We start from the raw sequence: 14,215 nt of genomic DNA, 5'->3' as shown, positions 1-14,215 counted from the left end.
GATCTGGAGCTTTAGATCCATGGCACAGGCCTCTACCCCTTGAGCTAAAGGAGTAAATGAAAGCAGCAGGAGGCAGCTATCCTCTGTGAGCCAGCCAGTGGTTGGAGACATGACATGTTGCCAGTAGTTTACCTATTTATTTGCTAGACAGAAAAAGAATATTAGGAATCAGGATTTGGGAATCCTACACCTGACTTCAGAAGGCCATGGGATTTAGCTATTTGCTGTACTATAGCTGAGTACTCAAATCTGACCATTAGTTCTGCTAAACCAAGAGGTGAACAACTCATAGGTATGGCATATTAAGGATACAGTATTTTCTTAATGAAACTTCATTTATTTTTTTTCTTTTTAAAATCTCATTCTTTCTACAATCTCATCTATAAAACAAAGGCTACAACACCTTCCTGACTCCTAAGTGAGCAAAGCCTTATTCAATAGAACTATTATTTATACATAGAATTATTTGTTTCTTTCCAGCAGATTGATAAATTTAGTAGCTTTTAGACCAGGATTTTTTTTTTTTCTTGACAGAAAAAAAGGGAGCACCTCACAATATGCTCGTACCAGTGTTTCCAATAGAGAGAAGGGTAATGGGAAGACATATTAGCATACAACCATGATTGAACACAGAAATTTTAAACATGGCTTTAAACTGGCTCAGCATACATATTTGTCTAAACTTTGGCATAATTTTAGGGAAAAGGCAAAAGAAAAGTTTCTAACTCTTTCTGCATTATCCACTTGCGTAATTTCAGGTGTAATCCCCATTGATAGAGTCTCTGGAAACGAGATGGGAACCTGTATTTAATTGCATCAGCAAGACTACTTTCCTGCTAGCCACACTGAGGGAGGTAACAATTGTTCCCAAATTTTCCCAACAGAATTCAGCCTACAGCAAACAAATAGCCAAGGAGAATTAGAAGAGGGAACTACTTTATAAGGGGAGTTTTAAACGACTGTTGCTCTGTTGCTGTCACACCATCAGTGCTAAATACCTCGACCTAGTCTAAAGATTTAGAGAACTAAACCAGAAGTTGGAAAAACTTATAAAACTTACATGAGTATGTTCATAAATACAGTTGTCAATAACATCTGCAAGAGTTGCTCCTTCATCCAACAGGCCAATGGAGTAATTTGCATCCTCAAGAAATCCTTTCATCTCAGCCGTATTCCACAAAGCCGACAGTCATAAACCAAGAAACACAAGGGATGGGCTTCCAAGCCTTATATCCGGGTCCTTAAATTATGCAACAAACTGTACAAAGAAAACATAAAGCAATGGGAAAAGAGGCAAAAAAAAGCACACTATGCCACTGTTTAAAAATCAGAAAGAGCTTTCCACACCTGATGTACTACAAACAGTAAGATACACACTCTCTACAAAAATCAAATATTTATTTTTACTCTGTCCACCATCCGTTTGCCAGGGATAATAACAAGGCAGTTCTGCTGAAGCCAAGAATAAAAGAGAAGCTGCATCCTTTAAGCCTTAGACTAACTTAAAGAGGAGTAAGAAACCACTGATGCAAGGCTGGTCTTGAGAAGCAGCCCAGACTGCATGCACACCGACCTGTGTTAAGCTTGTGCAGACTATGAAAATGCTACAAGTGTAGCATACTTGTACAAGCACCTCAGCTCGGCTGTTTTTAAGTACAGCACCTTAAGTGACATTAGTATTCACTTATGCAACTGGAAGACTGTAATACAACTTTCTTAATTTGTTAAAGAAAACTTGTAGTTTATTGATTAAATGTTAGCACTGATATTTGCTAGATTCACATACTTTTATTACCATCCTGGTTTTTGTTCAGATGCTAATATATAACCACTGCCTTCACACATTGTATTTACTAGGTATTTATTTTGTTGTTCTGTTCCCAAGATTACCTACAACACAAAAATCTTCACTTCAGAGGTTAACACAAAGAAGCCACTAGCTAGATGCAGTTTTAAAAATTAATCTCAGTAAGTAGAACTGGTATTAAAAGTAACAGTTATAGCCTAGCTTTCTCTGCATCTTGTTTATCCTCAAGCCTTCACTGCAAATTAGATGTTGATTACAAGCAATGCCTTCCAAAAGACAGCCTGGATTGATGAAATCCAAAGACACAAAACATTGTTAAACATGCAGAGTCTTAAAATATGGATTAAATAGTCAGTCTTAAGGAAGAATCAGCGGAAAACTAACAACAGCTGATTATACATTTTCATCAGCCTGACTTGTTGAATACAACAATCCACAGTTTAAATTCCATTACAGTGTAGGTCTTGTTCAAAAATATTTTATTAGTTTACAGCAACTGATGGACCAGACTTTGTTTCAACTGTCATCTTTACAACTAACAGGAGACTGATCAAAACCAGACAGCTAACTATATTCCTTTTTTACATGAATACCCCCAATTTTTTTTTTTAATCTCTTAACAGAAGTTGCATAGAATTTCTAAAAAAAAATTATAGTTATTTTCTAAAGCCACCTGTACTTGGCTTTAAAATAACAAAATCATTTTTCTATTAAAGTGTTGATAGAAATGAGCAATGTTACCAGCAAAAGCAAAAAATGCTTCACTAAGACTCTAAAAGCTAAGAAGATAAGTTTGGCTTCAAATGGTCAGAAGGCCACGGCATCAACTCTGTCTTGTGTTTCTTCTGCCACCTCCCTACAGTAAAAAAAAAAAAAAAAAAACCAAAAAACTCCACAGTTTGCCACATAAGTTTGGTTAACATTGTTAATATGAACAAAGTTACTTTTGCTCAAGCTAATACTAAGACAACTACGCAGCAGTTGCTCCTGTAAGAAGTCTTCACCCAGTAACTGCTGAAAGAGCCAGCAGTTCTGTATGTTTTCTGCATAACTCAAGTGTGCCACCTATGCTTCCCAAGGTAAATACTTACTGCCAGGTGAATTTAACTCAGCGGCAGCCAAAGTTTGCAGTTATATTCAGAAGCTGAATGCTAAAGACAAGTATGTTGAGTAAGAACATACTTGACTCACACATACAGTGAGTCATATGCTTATTTAAGCGAATCCTGAAGATCCAAAACAATCATGAAAGACCAAGATAAATCCTTACATCAATGTGATAATTAAGTAAATTACAACCATAAAAACAATGACTAGGTGGTAGACACCATAATAACCAGGAAAAATGTCTTCAGTCAGTCACATCTCAGTTTAAGTTTGTGGGTAGCAGCTAAAACTCCTCAAAAGAAAGTCACCACCGAACAATCAAAAGACAAGCTGGTAAACCACGTCTGACCTAGAATGAGCGAGACAAACGTGAACACCACAGTCATGTTTAGGTAGCTGCCGTCACCCTCTGAGCAGGTACTTCAGCAGTATCCTTGATGCTACCTGATTAGCACAAAGTCCTCAACACATTCACCTCCATAAAATATCAATGATTGCCAGGGGGAGAGTACCAAAAAGAGTTTGGTTTGGGTCTCCCCCCTCAAAAGAATAGCTGGTATCAGCATTTTACTAAAAATTTGATACAAGTTCTCAAGTATTCAAAACATGAAGATCGAAAGAAGAAAAAAAGCTAACAGCAGAGTTTAATTCTTTTAACATAATTTCTTTATACTACAATTTAAACAGCCCAATGTTTAACCAAGTTTTAAAGTACTTTATGCACCCTCAGGAACTTGCTCCTTGTGTAAGAAACACATTAAACTTTTCTTCCACAATAATAGCTCTTTTGTTGACTTCTTACAAGAAAAATAATACCAAAGAGAGGAATAAGTTAACAACCGTGGTGAACACATGCAAAAGCAAAGTTATTTCCATTTTCAGCAGATTATTCAAATGTAGCAGATTTGTTAACCATTCAAAAACCACAAGGTTTTTAATCCTTTTGTGACAGAGGGGTGTTAAAGGAAAATTCTCAATTTTCGAGTAATCTAAGCTGTCCTATGACTTCAGAAAAAGTTCAACAGAACTCAAGGGCAACATTTTGACACAGTAACTTAGTACAGGATGAGCTTCCACAATCCAAGCTCCTCCTTCTCCCTCACTGCTCACATCTGGCCAGCTAAGTACCTGCAACTGAGTGATATACCTGCATATCAGAAGTGACTGGGCTGGCAGAAGTCTCATATCTGAGTTTCTTTTTCTTGTTTATTCAAGTTGGACAAATTCTGTGTTTCTGATTATAAACTTGCAATTCCCTGCTATATTGTACAAACCTGTTAAAAGGCCTGAAGGAAAAAGAAAGCATTTTATGGACTTACTGTATATACAAGGGTACTACTCAGCTGGCTTTTTAAGTTTTGGTGGGATTTTTTTCATAGCACAAGCCACTTCCTACACTCCAAAGCATGTGGATGGTCAAGAATTCCACTGTAGGAGCTCATATCTGCAAGTCCACCCTGCTGGGAGGCCTCAGCACACCCCAGGGAACCCATCACAGCACTGAATGGATTTCAGACTCCGGAGACACACAGACACCCTGCAGGCCAATTGCTGGTGCCTCATAGCAGAAATGAAGCAGCTTGGTCTACTCAACAGCTAGCTTTCTTCTTCAAGTCTTGCTGTGGTATTCACCTGAGTTACATGGGAGTGGCTTTAGGCTAATTTTGTAGTATTCTTAAAAAAAGTGTTTTTCATAGTTTACGATTGTGGTGTCTACAGCTTTCAGACAGAGGTGGTGCAGACAAACACTTTTCTCCAAAAGCTGCCCTTTTACTTTCAGGGAGATCCCGTGGGGAGGAGGAGAACCTGTTTAATTAAAGCATGAAGGGAGGAGGCCTCTTTACCACTAACTCACCCAAAACAACAACAACAAAAAGAACACTGATTTGGTAAGTCAGCAGAGAAAGTCAAAGTTTAAGACTTAAGTCAAAGATTTTAAGAAAAATGTATGCTTGAGAGAAGAAATAAGTGTATCAGTTTCAGATGAGCAGGCTGCTCTGTAAAAAAAAAAAAAGGTAGATCTTTGTGTTTTACTCAACTAATTGACCACATTAACTTGGAAGAGCATCTAGGATTAATCAGGCAGCAAGAGCTTTTTGTTAGCTTCGATGAAGGTCATTTCCTAAAACAGACTTTGTCTCTTGCAGTTCATTCATCCAAAAGCATCTATGGTCAAGAGGCAGGGACGAAAAGGAATCCGTGCTAGCACAGACTTAAAATAGCTTGCAACAAGCCATAAACAACCTAGTATAACCTCTCCCAGCTGCTAAACAGCAATTGCTTGTTCCAAGCACATCTGCGACATCTAAACTTTTTCATTTTGCAAAATTCATCTAGTAAAAAAGCCAACATTAGCCTAACAACTTCTGTCCTCAGAGTCACAGCCCATTTTTCTCCTCTCCAATTTCTCCTGCTCTGGAGATTACATCTTTTCAGTCTTGTTGAGGACATTCTACAAAGAGAAAAGTGAAATTCCTACCAGCACTGCTACAGCACCACCACAAAACAGTGCATACTTGAAGAATGTTTCTTTAAGGAGTTAATCCCTGCAGTAGGATTTGGGATTGTGCTATAACCTTACTCTGCTCTGACTGGCCCCTCTCATGAGAAGGGAGAAGAATCAATGATAAAATTTGTGAAAGATCAAATGAATACATGCAGAAGGAAATCAAAAGGATAGTTTAAGACCTCTTCTATGTCTGTACGATGAGTCAGAAATCGTTACAGTACAGAGTTCAGTCCTTGCTGGAAGCACTGACTTACTGCAAGTCATGATTTGACAGACTTGGCATGGTAACACCACCCATTTTACCACCTGAAATGTTAGTCTGCACAATGCTCCAGGACATATATTTTAGGGCAAACAAAAGCTGTCAAGTGGTATGAGACTTCTACATAGGCATGCAATTGCTTTCTTTGAAGTAAGCATTACATCCTCAGGCTCTTTAGGGTTTAACACAATGACTTCCCAGATGAAGAACTTTAAGATAAAAGTTTACATATTTAAACACTGCAATTAATGCAGACATCTGGAATAGAAAATTAAAATATTCTGAAAAGCACCTAGCTGAACACATGCTTGTCATATGCAAGCATCCATAACAAACACATCATTTGCCTTTTTTTTTCTTTATGTTGTCAGAACTACATGTTGTTTAACCTGAAAAAACCCCAACCAAAACAAACCAAAACCAAAAACCAGAGGTTTGGTTATTTCATTAAAAACTTCCTCTTCAAACCAAAGAGACTCCCCATACTGCCTTTCAACTACATGTCTTGTTAAGCAAAATAAATATTTATGAGATTAACAATTATGCTGATGCAAAAATCATGAAGAGGTAAAATACACTCATCCCACATTCCTTACAATACTGGTTCTTCAGGGGTAACAGATCAAAAAAGTAGAAGCATTTTGTCTCTACCATTGGCAATGAAGTACAGAACTAGAAAAGCAGAAACAAAAGTCCTGTTTTCAGTGCAGGCAACACCTATTTATAATGGGAGCACCTTTAAAAGAAAGATTCCAAGATTCACCAACTTACATCCTTATCATTCAGCTAGCTGCACACAGCCACTAGCTGATGGAAATGCTGAAGCAGGTGTCTGTTTACAATGGCAGGGGACATTCTGCATCACCCAAGTTGCCTTTCAGTACAAATCCACCGAGGGTCATAGCAGAGTACCCCAAGAGCTTAGAGGTTAGTTGCATCCTACCATTCTCCCAGGAGAATTCCACACAGTTAAATGAGCAATGTAACAAGAGCATCTCTGCTGAAGTAAGCAAGCTAAGGGGGTAGATGCTACAAAATAATACCTCATTTGACATCATCTGCAGGAAGCATGCTTTTAAGAACCTCCTTCTGTTTTCCTGAAGCTTTAATACATTATTTAAAGCCAATAAGCTAGCAAAGCTTACAAAAGTGAGTACTCCTGTAAGTGCACGTATGCTTCTGTGGCACCTTACCAGCACTTCTCTTTCATGACAGTGCAAGCAGTTACTTCCCTATTCTATCCTCTTTCTTGCTTAGTCAATATTAGCATTTGGCCTTCACATTGTTCCTCAACCCTCAAAACTCCCAGCCCTCCTGTTGCCCGATTGCTACTCAGTCCCCCTGAGACAGAGTCAGGAGAGCTTTAAAGGCTAGCTGGTCCAGATAACTACTGCTTCCACTTGGCATAGACAGGGCTCACTAACAGATTAGATTTCCATCACTAATTCCTTCCATTTCTGATCAACCAGATGTGGCAATAAATAGAACAGATTTTGAAAGGAGCAAGACTTCAGAGCACAGTTGTCAGACCGCTCAGAAATTCAGAGCACGAAGAGCAAGACAGAACTAAATCCCAAGCTCTTCCTTGGCCAGTGTAACACAAGGACAGGAGTGGGAGGGAGAGAATTATGAACTATAAAAAAGAAGCAGCAAGTTTAATGGGAATGTAAGTGCACCTTCAGACAGTAGATTTTGTTTTGCATTCCATTGGAACATAATAGTAATAATTATATTTAAAAGCTCAGTTGACTTCTTCCCTATTAAATCAATTTGTAAGTTGAACGGGACTCAAGCTACCAATTAACTGGCTAACTTATCTCTTAGCTGTGTTTGAGGCAGTTACCTGTGCTTCAGCACACCAAAGCAGGTCCAGATTTACTGGCAAACACTTGCAGACTACCACCACCTACCTTACCACTACATTCAACACTGAACTACTTATGTTTGTGTCCAGTATATTATTACTGAACACACGACAGATCCAAGATCAAAATAAACACACATATCATCTGAACATTCAGCTACAAATACAGCAAATCCAGTGGCATTTCCATTCTAGGACAAGCCATACCTTGCGCTATTTGCCACAGCACATCAGTCTACCAGTTAAAGAATAATCTCAATGAAGGCACCAGAACAGCCTTCTCCTCCAAGAGAAAAACGTCGGTCAAAGCCAAAATTTCTTCAGAACAGCTTTGAAAGCTAAAGTGCATTTACAGTACCTTAAGATTTTGTACTTAATTCACTCCTTCCTCCTAACAATTATTCTGCCTTTCATATCCTTTTACTACTTTACTTTATTCCTGTTGAAGTGCAAAATGTCACACAAGAGTTCTACCCACACACAAGAGTGAGGCAAAACTCAGAAACTGAACAAGACAAAATTTTTCTCATATCTTTTGCTCATAAAAATCATATAACAGCTACAAAATAATATTGATATTCAGAGAATTTTCAGTATTAAATGTATTCACTTGAATAGAGCAGTCATCTGCATGGAACCAGATATATGCAGTCAATACAGTCAGTTTCAAACAAAACAAAAAACACAACCTCTGGAGATAAAGACAGAAAGCATGAGAAACCAAGCTCGCTCTGTGCTTCCCTTACTGCAGTATTTTCAAATCTACATTAAGTATCTTATTAGGAGACAGACCAACACAACCAGTATTTGGATTCTTTGTGGTCTTTAAAAAGTACCTGGCGCAGTCAGATGCACTTACCCGTTCTCACTCTCAAGTTTTACATTAAAAAGTGTTATATAATTTATAGGTACTAAGCCAAATGAAAATGCCTTCAGCCAGACAGGGAAAAAAAATTACTGTATAAAATCAGCTTAATTCAGATATTACAAATGCATTTAAGGCTATTGTTAAAACCACATAAAGCCATTGTTTTATGTTAACAGAACAGGATAACCACACGCATTCCAGAGCTTTCTGTGCTCTTTAAGATCAGCTATGCACATTCATTTGTTTTCAGTTATCATGTGTTTTGTTTTTCTTTAATACCTATTTGCCTCTTAAAAATTTAAAGGCATTTATAATTGGTACATGATTTCCATCCAACACAGAATTCCACATTCTACTGTAGCTCAACTACAACTATTTGTGGAAGTGGATAGTAATTAGCAAATAATGGAGACAGGCATTTGGGAAGGCACACCCTTCGTGATCAGCATTAGTTACTGTTTACAATAGCAAATTTTAACTATTTCAATATAAAATACTCTAAGAAACCACACAGTACTCAGCAAATCATGATTTTATGTTAACAGTCATGCAGTGCCAATTCATGACTTCAGAATTACCACTGAAAGACTGAAGTTACAGAATTTTATTTTAGGATTTCTGCAGCCAACAGCCCTAACTCAAAAAAGTACCTCTATTTACAAAGCTCACTCACACATGTTTAAGCCTCTCAGAAATTCATAAGATAACTCTGTTAAGAAAAGTATTAGGTGATGAAAAATTCTAATTCTCGCTTGAATAAAATCCCCATATAATCCACATGCCACTATTTTCAACTTTCTATAATCTACATCAAGACATTTATCTTGCTTATCAAAAAGCCAATACAGGTTGTGTGTATTTTTGGAAGTGCTTATCCCCCTGCATACAGATAAAGAGAAGAGGAAAAGAGACTTACATGGACAAGTTAGGAGATGGAACCCTACTATCATCAGCTAGGTTCCCAAGGTGGCTCAGCGTTGAAGTCGAACTGTTCTCTATAAAGCACTTCTCCTAAGCCCTCTGGATAGTTGTAAACTTGATCAGAGATTTTGCCCTGTGGGAGAAAATGCACACAAAAATAAATGTCACAGCCAGAACAAAATAACAGCTTTATCTTCGAACATTTAACACATGCCTTTTCAGTAGAGCTTTCAAGGAGGCCTGCAACACCTCACCGTGAAAATTTATAATCAGATGAAATTCCCAGTTTTCAAGAGTAAATGTAAACTCTGAGCCAGATCAAGTCAGATGAATGAAGAACTGCTAAAACACACGAATTAGGCACATGAAACTGCTTGCTTGTACTTATCTTTCATAGTCTGAACTGGAAGATTTTCAAAAGTAAAGGCAAAGAGCTCTAAATGATCCTGCTTTAGGGTAGTATGCCTTAATACTGGACTACCCTCACAGAAGTGTTTTTAACCCTGTAACCACTGTGATTCTTCCCCTTCCCACTTCCTTTCTATTTTAGAATTCCCTTGCCATGTTCTTTCTCCCTCTGCTGTGAATGAACATGGCATGTGGATGAATAAGCTATGTGCATGAAAAATAGAGCTTTATATAGTGAAACTGAATACCACACAGACAAATCCAGAGATGAGTAAAATCGTAAAAAGAAGCTTATGCTTGCCTTCAGGAATGAGGAAACATTTCAGCTGGCCCTTAAATGCTATCACACACAACACCAAAGCAGCATTTTAAAGTACAAGGCTAGCTTAACTCAAATTAAGGTAAAACAGTCACACCAAAGGTACAATGAACATAAAAAGCAGTCAAGGAAAGATTAACCAGCCCTGCTGAGAAGTTATTCCTTCTAAAAGGAACTGTTATTTTCATGGAATTAAATACAGTACAGAGCTGGTCATGTGTAAACCCAACATACAACAAAATTTCTACAAATTCACTGTGGTCTATGTCATGAGACATGGAATGCACCAACCTGTTGTAAAAATAAATCTCTGCTGTTCTCATTATTTAAACAAGAGTACATGTGCTGACTACAAAAAAACTGTCTTCTGGGAATCACCTAACCCAAATGATCATCTTCTCAACTGCATTATAGTTAAGCAAACTGCAGAAGTATATTTTTCCACTTACTCTTGCTACCCGAAAACTAAACTAGTATACTCTATAATGTAACCTGAGGGTAAGTGTTTCACAGCAACTCCACAGAGCAATCTCTTCAGCTTTACCATATACATTAGCATTCAGTAGCATATAATATCAAAAATAAACCTCAGTGCTTCAAAATTAACGACAAGAAATTTTGCCAGCTCTAATCAATGTATATGCAGTGTATTTAATCTTACCTTTGTCTTCCGCTAAAGCAAGAAGTCAGTAACATTTAGACCTTGGCGTATGCACACAACAGTTTTAAAAGCTGACAATAATTTATTTTTTGTAAAAATAACTGGTAGCCAATGTTAGCTACCATGTTAGCTACCAGTGTTAGCAGAGCTATTTTCTAGTGCTGTTCTGAGTATACTCAAGAACTCATACAACTTTCCCATTAATCCTGAATTAAGTTTACCTTTGCAGAAAAACAAGTCATTAAAAACAGGTGATTCTAGGAGAGGGCACGACTTTTCCTGCAAAACTTTGAAAGCCGTGCTTCAGACAAATATCACCTGCAGTACTATTCTCACATGACCCAAGAAGGAAGTGCAGCGAAAGTTCCTGTGGGGCTGGAATGAAAGCCAATAATTTTCTGTAACAAGTTAACTCTGAGCTGCACAGATTTCTCACTGCCCTTCAGAATTTATTTTAATTTTATCTGAAGGATCTACACAAACATATAGAAAATAGTCTGACTGCTGTCTTGTGTGGGTTTGCCAATATTAAATATTCACAGAGGAAAACGTTACTATTTGAGCCTTTCAAATCATAGTAATTTTACTCTGCTTTAACCAGCACAAAGAGTTAGTTTGCTGTACTGCAGCAGAGCAGGACTACCATTTTAAGCAGCAGAAACGTATTAGATGTCCATAACCCATATGGACAAATTCAGTTTTAGAAAAACCATGTATGTGATCAGTCACGATGAAGCGTTCATTGTTTAAAGGCCTTAAAGGAGGTATAAAAGCTTTCTTTGCTAAACAGTAAGCTTGGAGTTGCAGGAATAATCGACGAGGCAGCTTTGCCTTTTAATACTCGAATGACACCTCTACACATGTATTTACGTATCATTTGTTAGCACACTCTAACTGTACGTGCCTCAAGTTTGACTGCAGCTCGCCCAGCAATGACACACTTTGTACTTGAATAGTAACACTCATCTGAGGAACAAAGTAACCCCCCAGCCACCCACAGCCCAGAGTTTTGCCAGAGCAACTGCATCCCCCCAGCAAGCCCTATGAGCACCCACAGGCCACTGGGGGTTAGGCCCTTTCAGGTCACCAGCCCCCTCAGCTCCCCGTCTCCCAGGCCTACAAAACCAGGCACCGATTCATTTTCTTTGGAAAAAAAAAAGAAAAAAAAAAGAAAATAAAATGACCCACTGCATCTGTCCATTTCTGAGAAGAGACCCTTTAGTGACCTGAGCTAATATATCCATGAATCAAACCCTAAAAATCCAGCAACATGATGACCTCACATATTTACACCAACTGACAGACTGGGAGGCACCAAAGTTACTCTGGTCCACAAAAACCCCAGCTATTCTTCTGTTACAATAGACCTTTTCCAGAGCAGGGCCAGGGCGTTGTGGCAAGGCAGTCCCTGGGGGAGAGCAGGTTCTGAAGGGAGTGCAGGTCCCTGAGGAATTCCCCCATCAACCACACTCTTGTTCCTGAGCTGCATCAACAGCACTCTGAACAGAAATTTGCCATTATACCCAAATTAGTCCATTACACAATTAAGCCTCCCTTTCAGGAAGGGATGGTCTTAATTCCCTTCCAGAACACTCTGTCTCTCCTTTAATTGGAGAGATGGAATAATTTCCAGACCGTGTAGCCCAGCATTGCTGTGAACACACACCTGCACCAGCCTTCCAGCACAGGGAGCAGCGAGAGGTCCGTGCTTTTGTGCTTGCCTGGGGCAGGCTGCAGTGCTCAAGGGCCCTACGCCTGCCTCCTGCCTCCACTAAAACTGTCCCCACAGGAGAAACATTCCCATTGCTCTTCACCGCCAAACAACACCCTCCTCCTCCCAAAGTCTTGTTAAGACTCCTCTTTTTTTGGGGTTTAACAGCCTTCTCCCAGAGCTCAAGGTCCAGCGGGAGGGATGGGGGGGCACCAGGCAGGGAAGGGAGCTCACCACAGCCTGAAGCACACGGGGAGGGGGCTGCCATGTTGCAAGCATCAGCCACGGCAGCAGCAGCAGCATTGTTCACACGGTGACAGGAAGGAAAGAACTAGACTGGACCAGTCCAGACTGGAACAAACCCCTCCTACCATCACCATTATTCACAACCCCCACCTCCCCCCCAGCACCGCTGCCTCCTACATTTATCCAGGGAAGAATAGCAGGCAAGTGCAGCATCCTCAGAGCCAAAAATCCAGCAGCTGGGACAGAGGCTGAAGCAGGGCAGCACTCCTCCCACAACCCACAACCACACAGGAGACCCAGCCACACGTCTGGCTGGGAGGGCAGGCAGGTCTAACACGCTCTGTTGGACACCACAAGGTGTTTTCGTTCAGGGCAGCTATATCAGACTGGGACTACACAATCAAATCCTGCTCGGTCACCAGAGACTGCTGCAGAGGTCTGAAACGCAGTGCTTCTCCTGCCTACTGGCATGTCAGCTGTGCAGGGTTTTGCACTGCAGGACATGCACTTCAGAAAGGCTCAAAAGATTTAAGTTCACTTTCTTCCCTCTTTGCCACAACTGGGGTCCTCCCAGCACAGGCACGCATCTTCTTGGGCTCTGAATGAGCCCAGGTTGCCAACTGGAAAAGACCTGCAGTGCTGTCTAGTAAGAAGCCATAACAGCATCCTCCTCAGCCACACCAGCTGCCCCACGTTCCTGCATTTGCACCATTCCCCTTACACACACATGAACCCCCCATTCCCACATTGCACCTCCAGCTCCCCTACAACCAGTAACAGGCACCTCTGCTGACTTCTCACCACTATAACCAGTAATGGGTACTTCTGCTGACCTCTCACCAAACAGGGAACAGCACTGCAATGAGTACACAGACACTCAGGATACCCTGACATTCAGGTGCACACGCTTTACACACACCCAGCCAGCAGCTGAGTAGTGACTGGACGCTCTTATCTGTACCTTCTGAAAGCCACCAGTACAGCAGTGGCCAACTGGACAACAAGTACCGGTGGAGACAGCCAAGCCAACGAGGTTGAGGCTCAACCATGAGACTTCCAGAAGGACTGGTGGCATCAAACCTGCTGCTGCTACACTAACGGACCGACCAACCGCAGGGGGAAAACATGCGTCCTTGAGACAGCCAGCAAATACCCCTGGCAAAGGGAGGAGACTGCTAGCAGGAGGGAAGGGCTCCAATCTACCTACCCTAAAGGACCCCTGGCCCCTCTGTGTGAGGGCAATTTGTCCCATCATCCCGGCACTTGTCCCAGAAGGCGTCACTTGCGTGATGTCCTTACAACTTGTGCAGCACCCTGACAGCTCACGCTGCCGCCCTGCTCCTTGGCACGGCTCCCGTCCACCGCGCTGAGGGGGCCGGGGTGAGGCCTCGTGCAGGCACCCACAGGCACAGCGCAGGTGAGGGGGAGAGGAGCGTGACGGCGGGAGCCCGGATGGATACCCACGATTACAGACACACAACATGGCCTCTGAGAGCAGGCGAGCAGAGACGCCGTGGCCGTGCCACCAGAGC

At 40.7% G+C, this 14,215-nt stretch overlaps 1 protein-coding gene across 1 annotated transcript in view; it reads right to left on the bottom strand.

The window, feature by feature from the left end:
• The window catches only part of AZIN1 (antizyme inhibitor 1), a 21,496-nt gene extending 11,992 nt beyond the window's left edge, over positions 1–9,504 (bottom strand). The window contains exons 1-2 of the mRNA XM_010177574.1: positions 9,334–9,504; positions 1,061–1,258 (exon numbers count right to left, since the gene is read on the bottom strand). Of these exons, the coding sequence (XP_010175876.1) occupies positions 1,061–1,162 (102 nt within the window). The 5' untranslated portion in view covers positions 1,163–1,258; positions 9,334–9,504. The remainder of the gene's footprint in view (positions 1–1,060; positions 1,259–9,333) is intronic.
• Between the last annotated feature and the right edge of the window lie 4,711 nt (positions 9,505–14,215).

Source organism: Antrostomus carolinensis, unplaced genomic scaffold (assembly GCF_000700745.2).
Source record: "Antrostomus carolinensis isolate BGI_N321 unplaced genomic scaffold, ASM70074v2 scaffold42281, whole genome shotgun sequence".
NCBI classification, from domain to species: Eukaryota; Metazoa; Chordata; class Aves; order Caprimulgiformes; family Caprimulgidae; genus Antrostomus; species Antrostomus carolinensis.
This window is presented reverse-complemented; position numbering and strand designations above follow the sequence as displayed.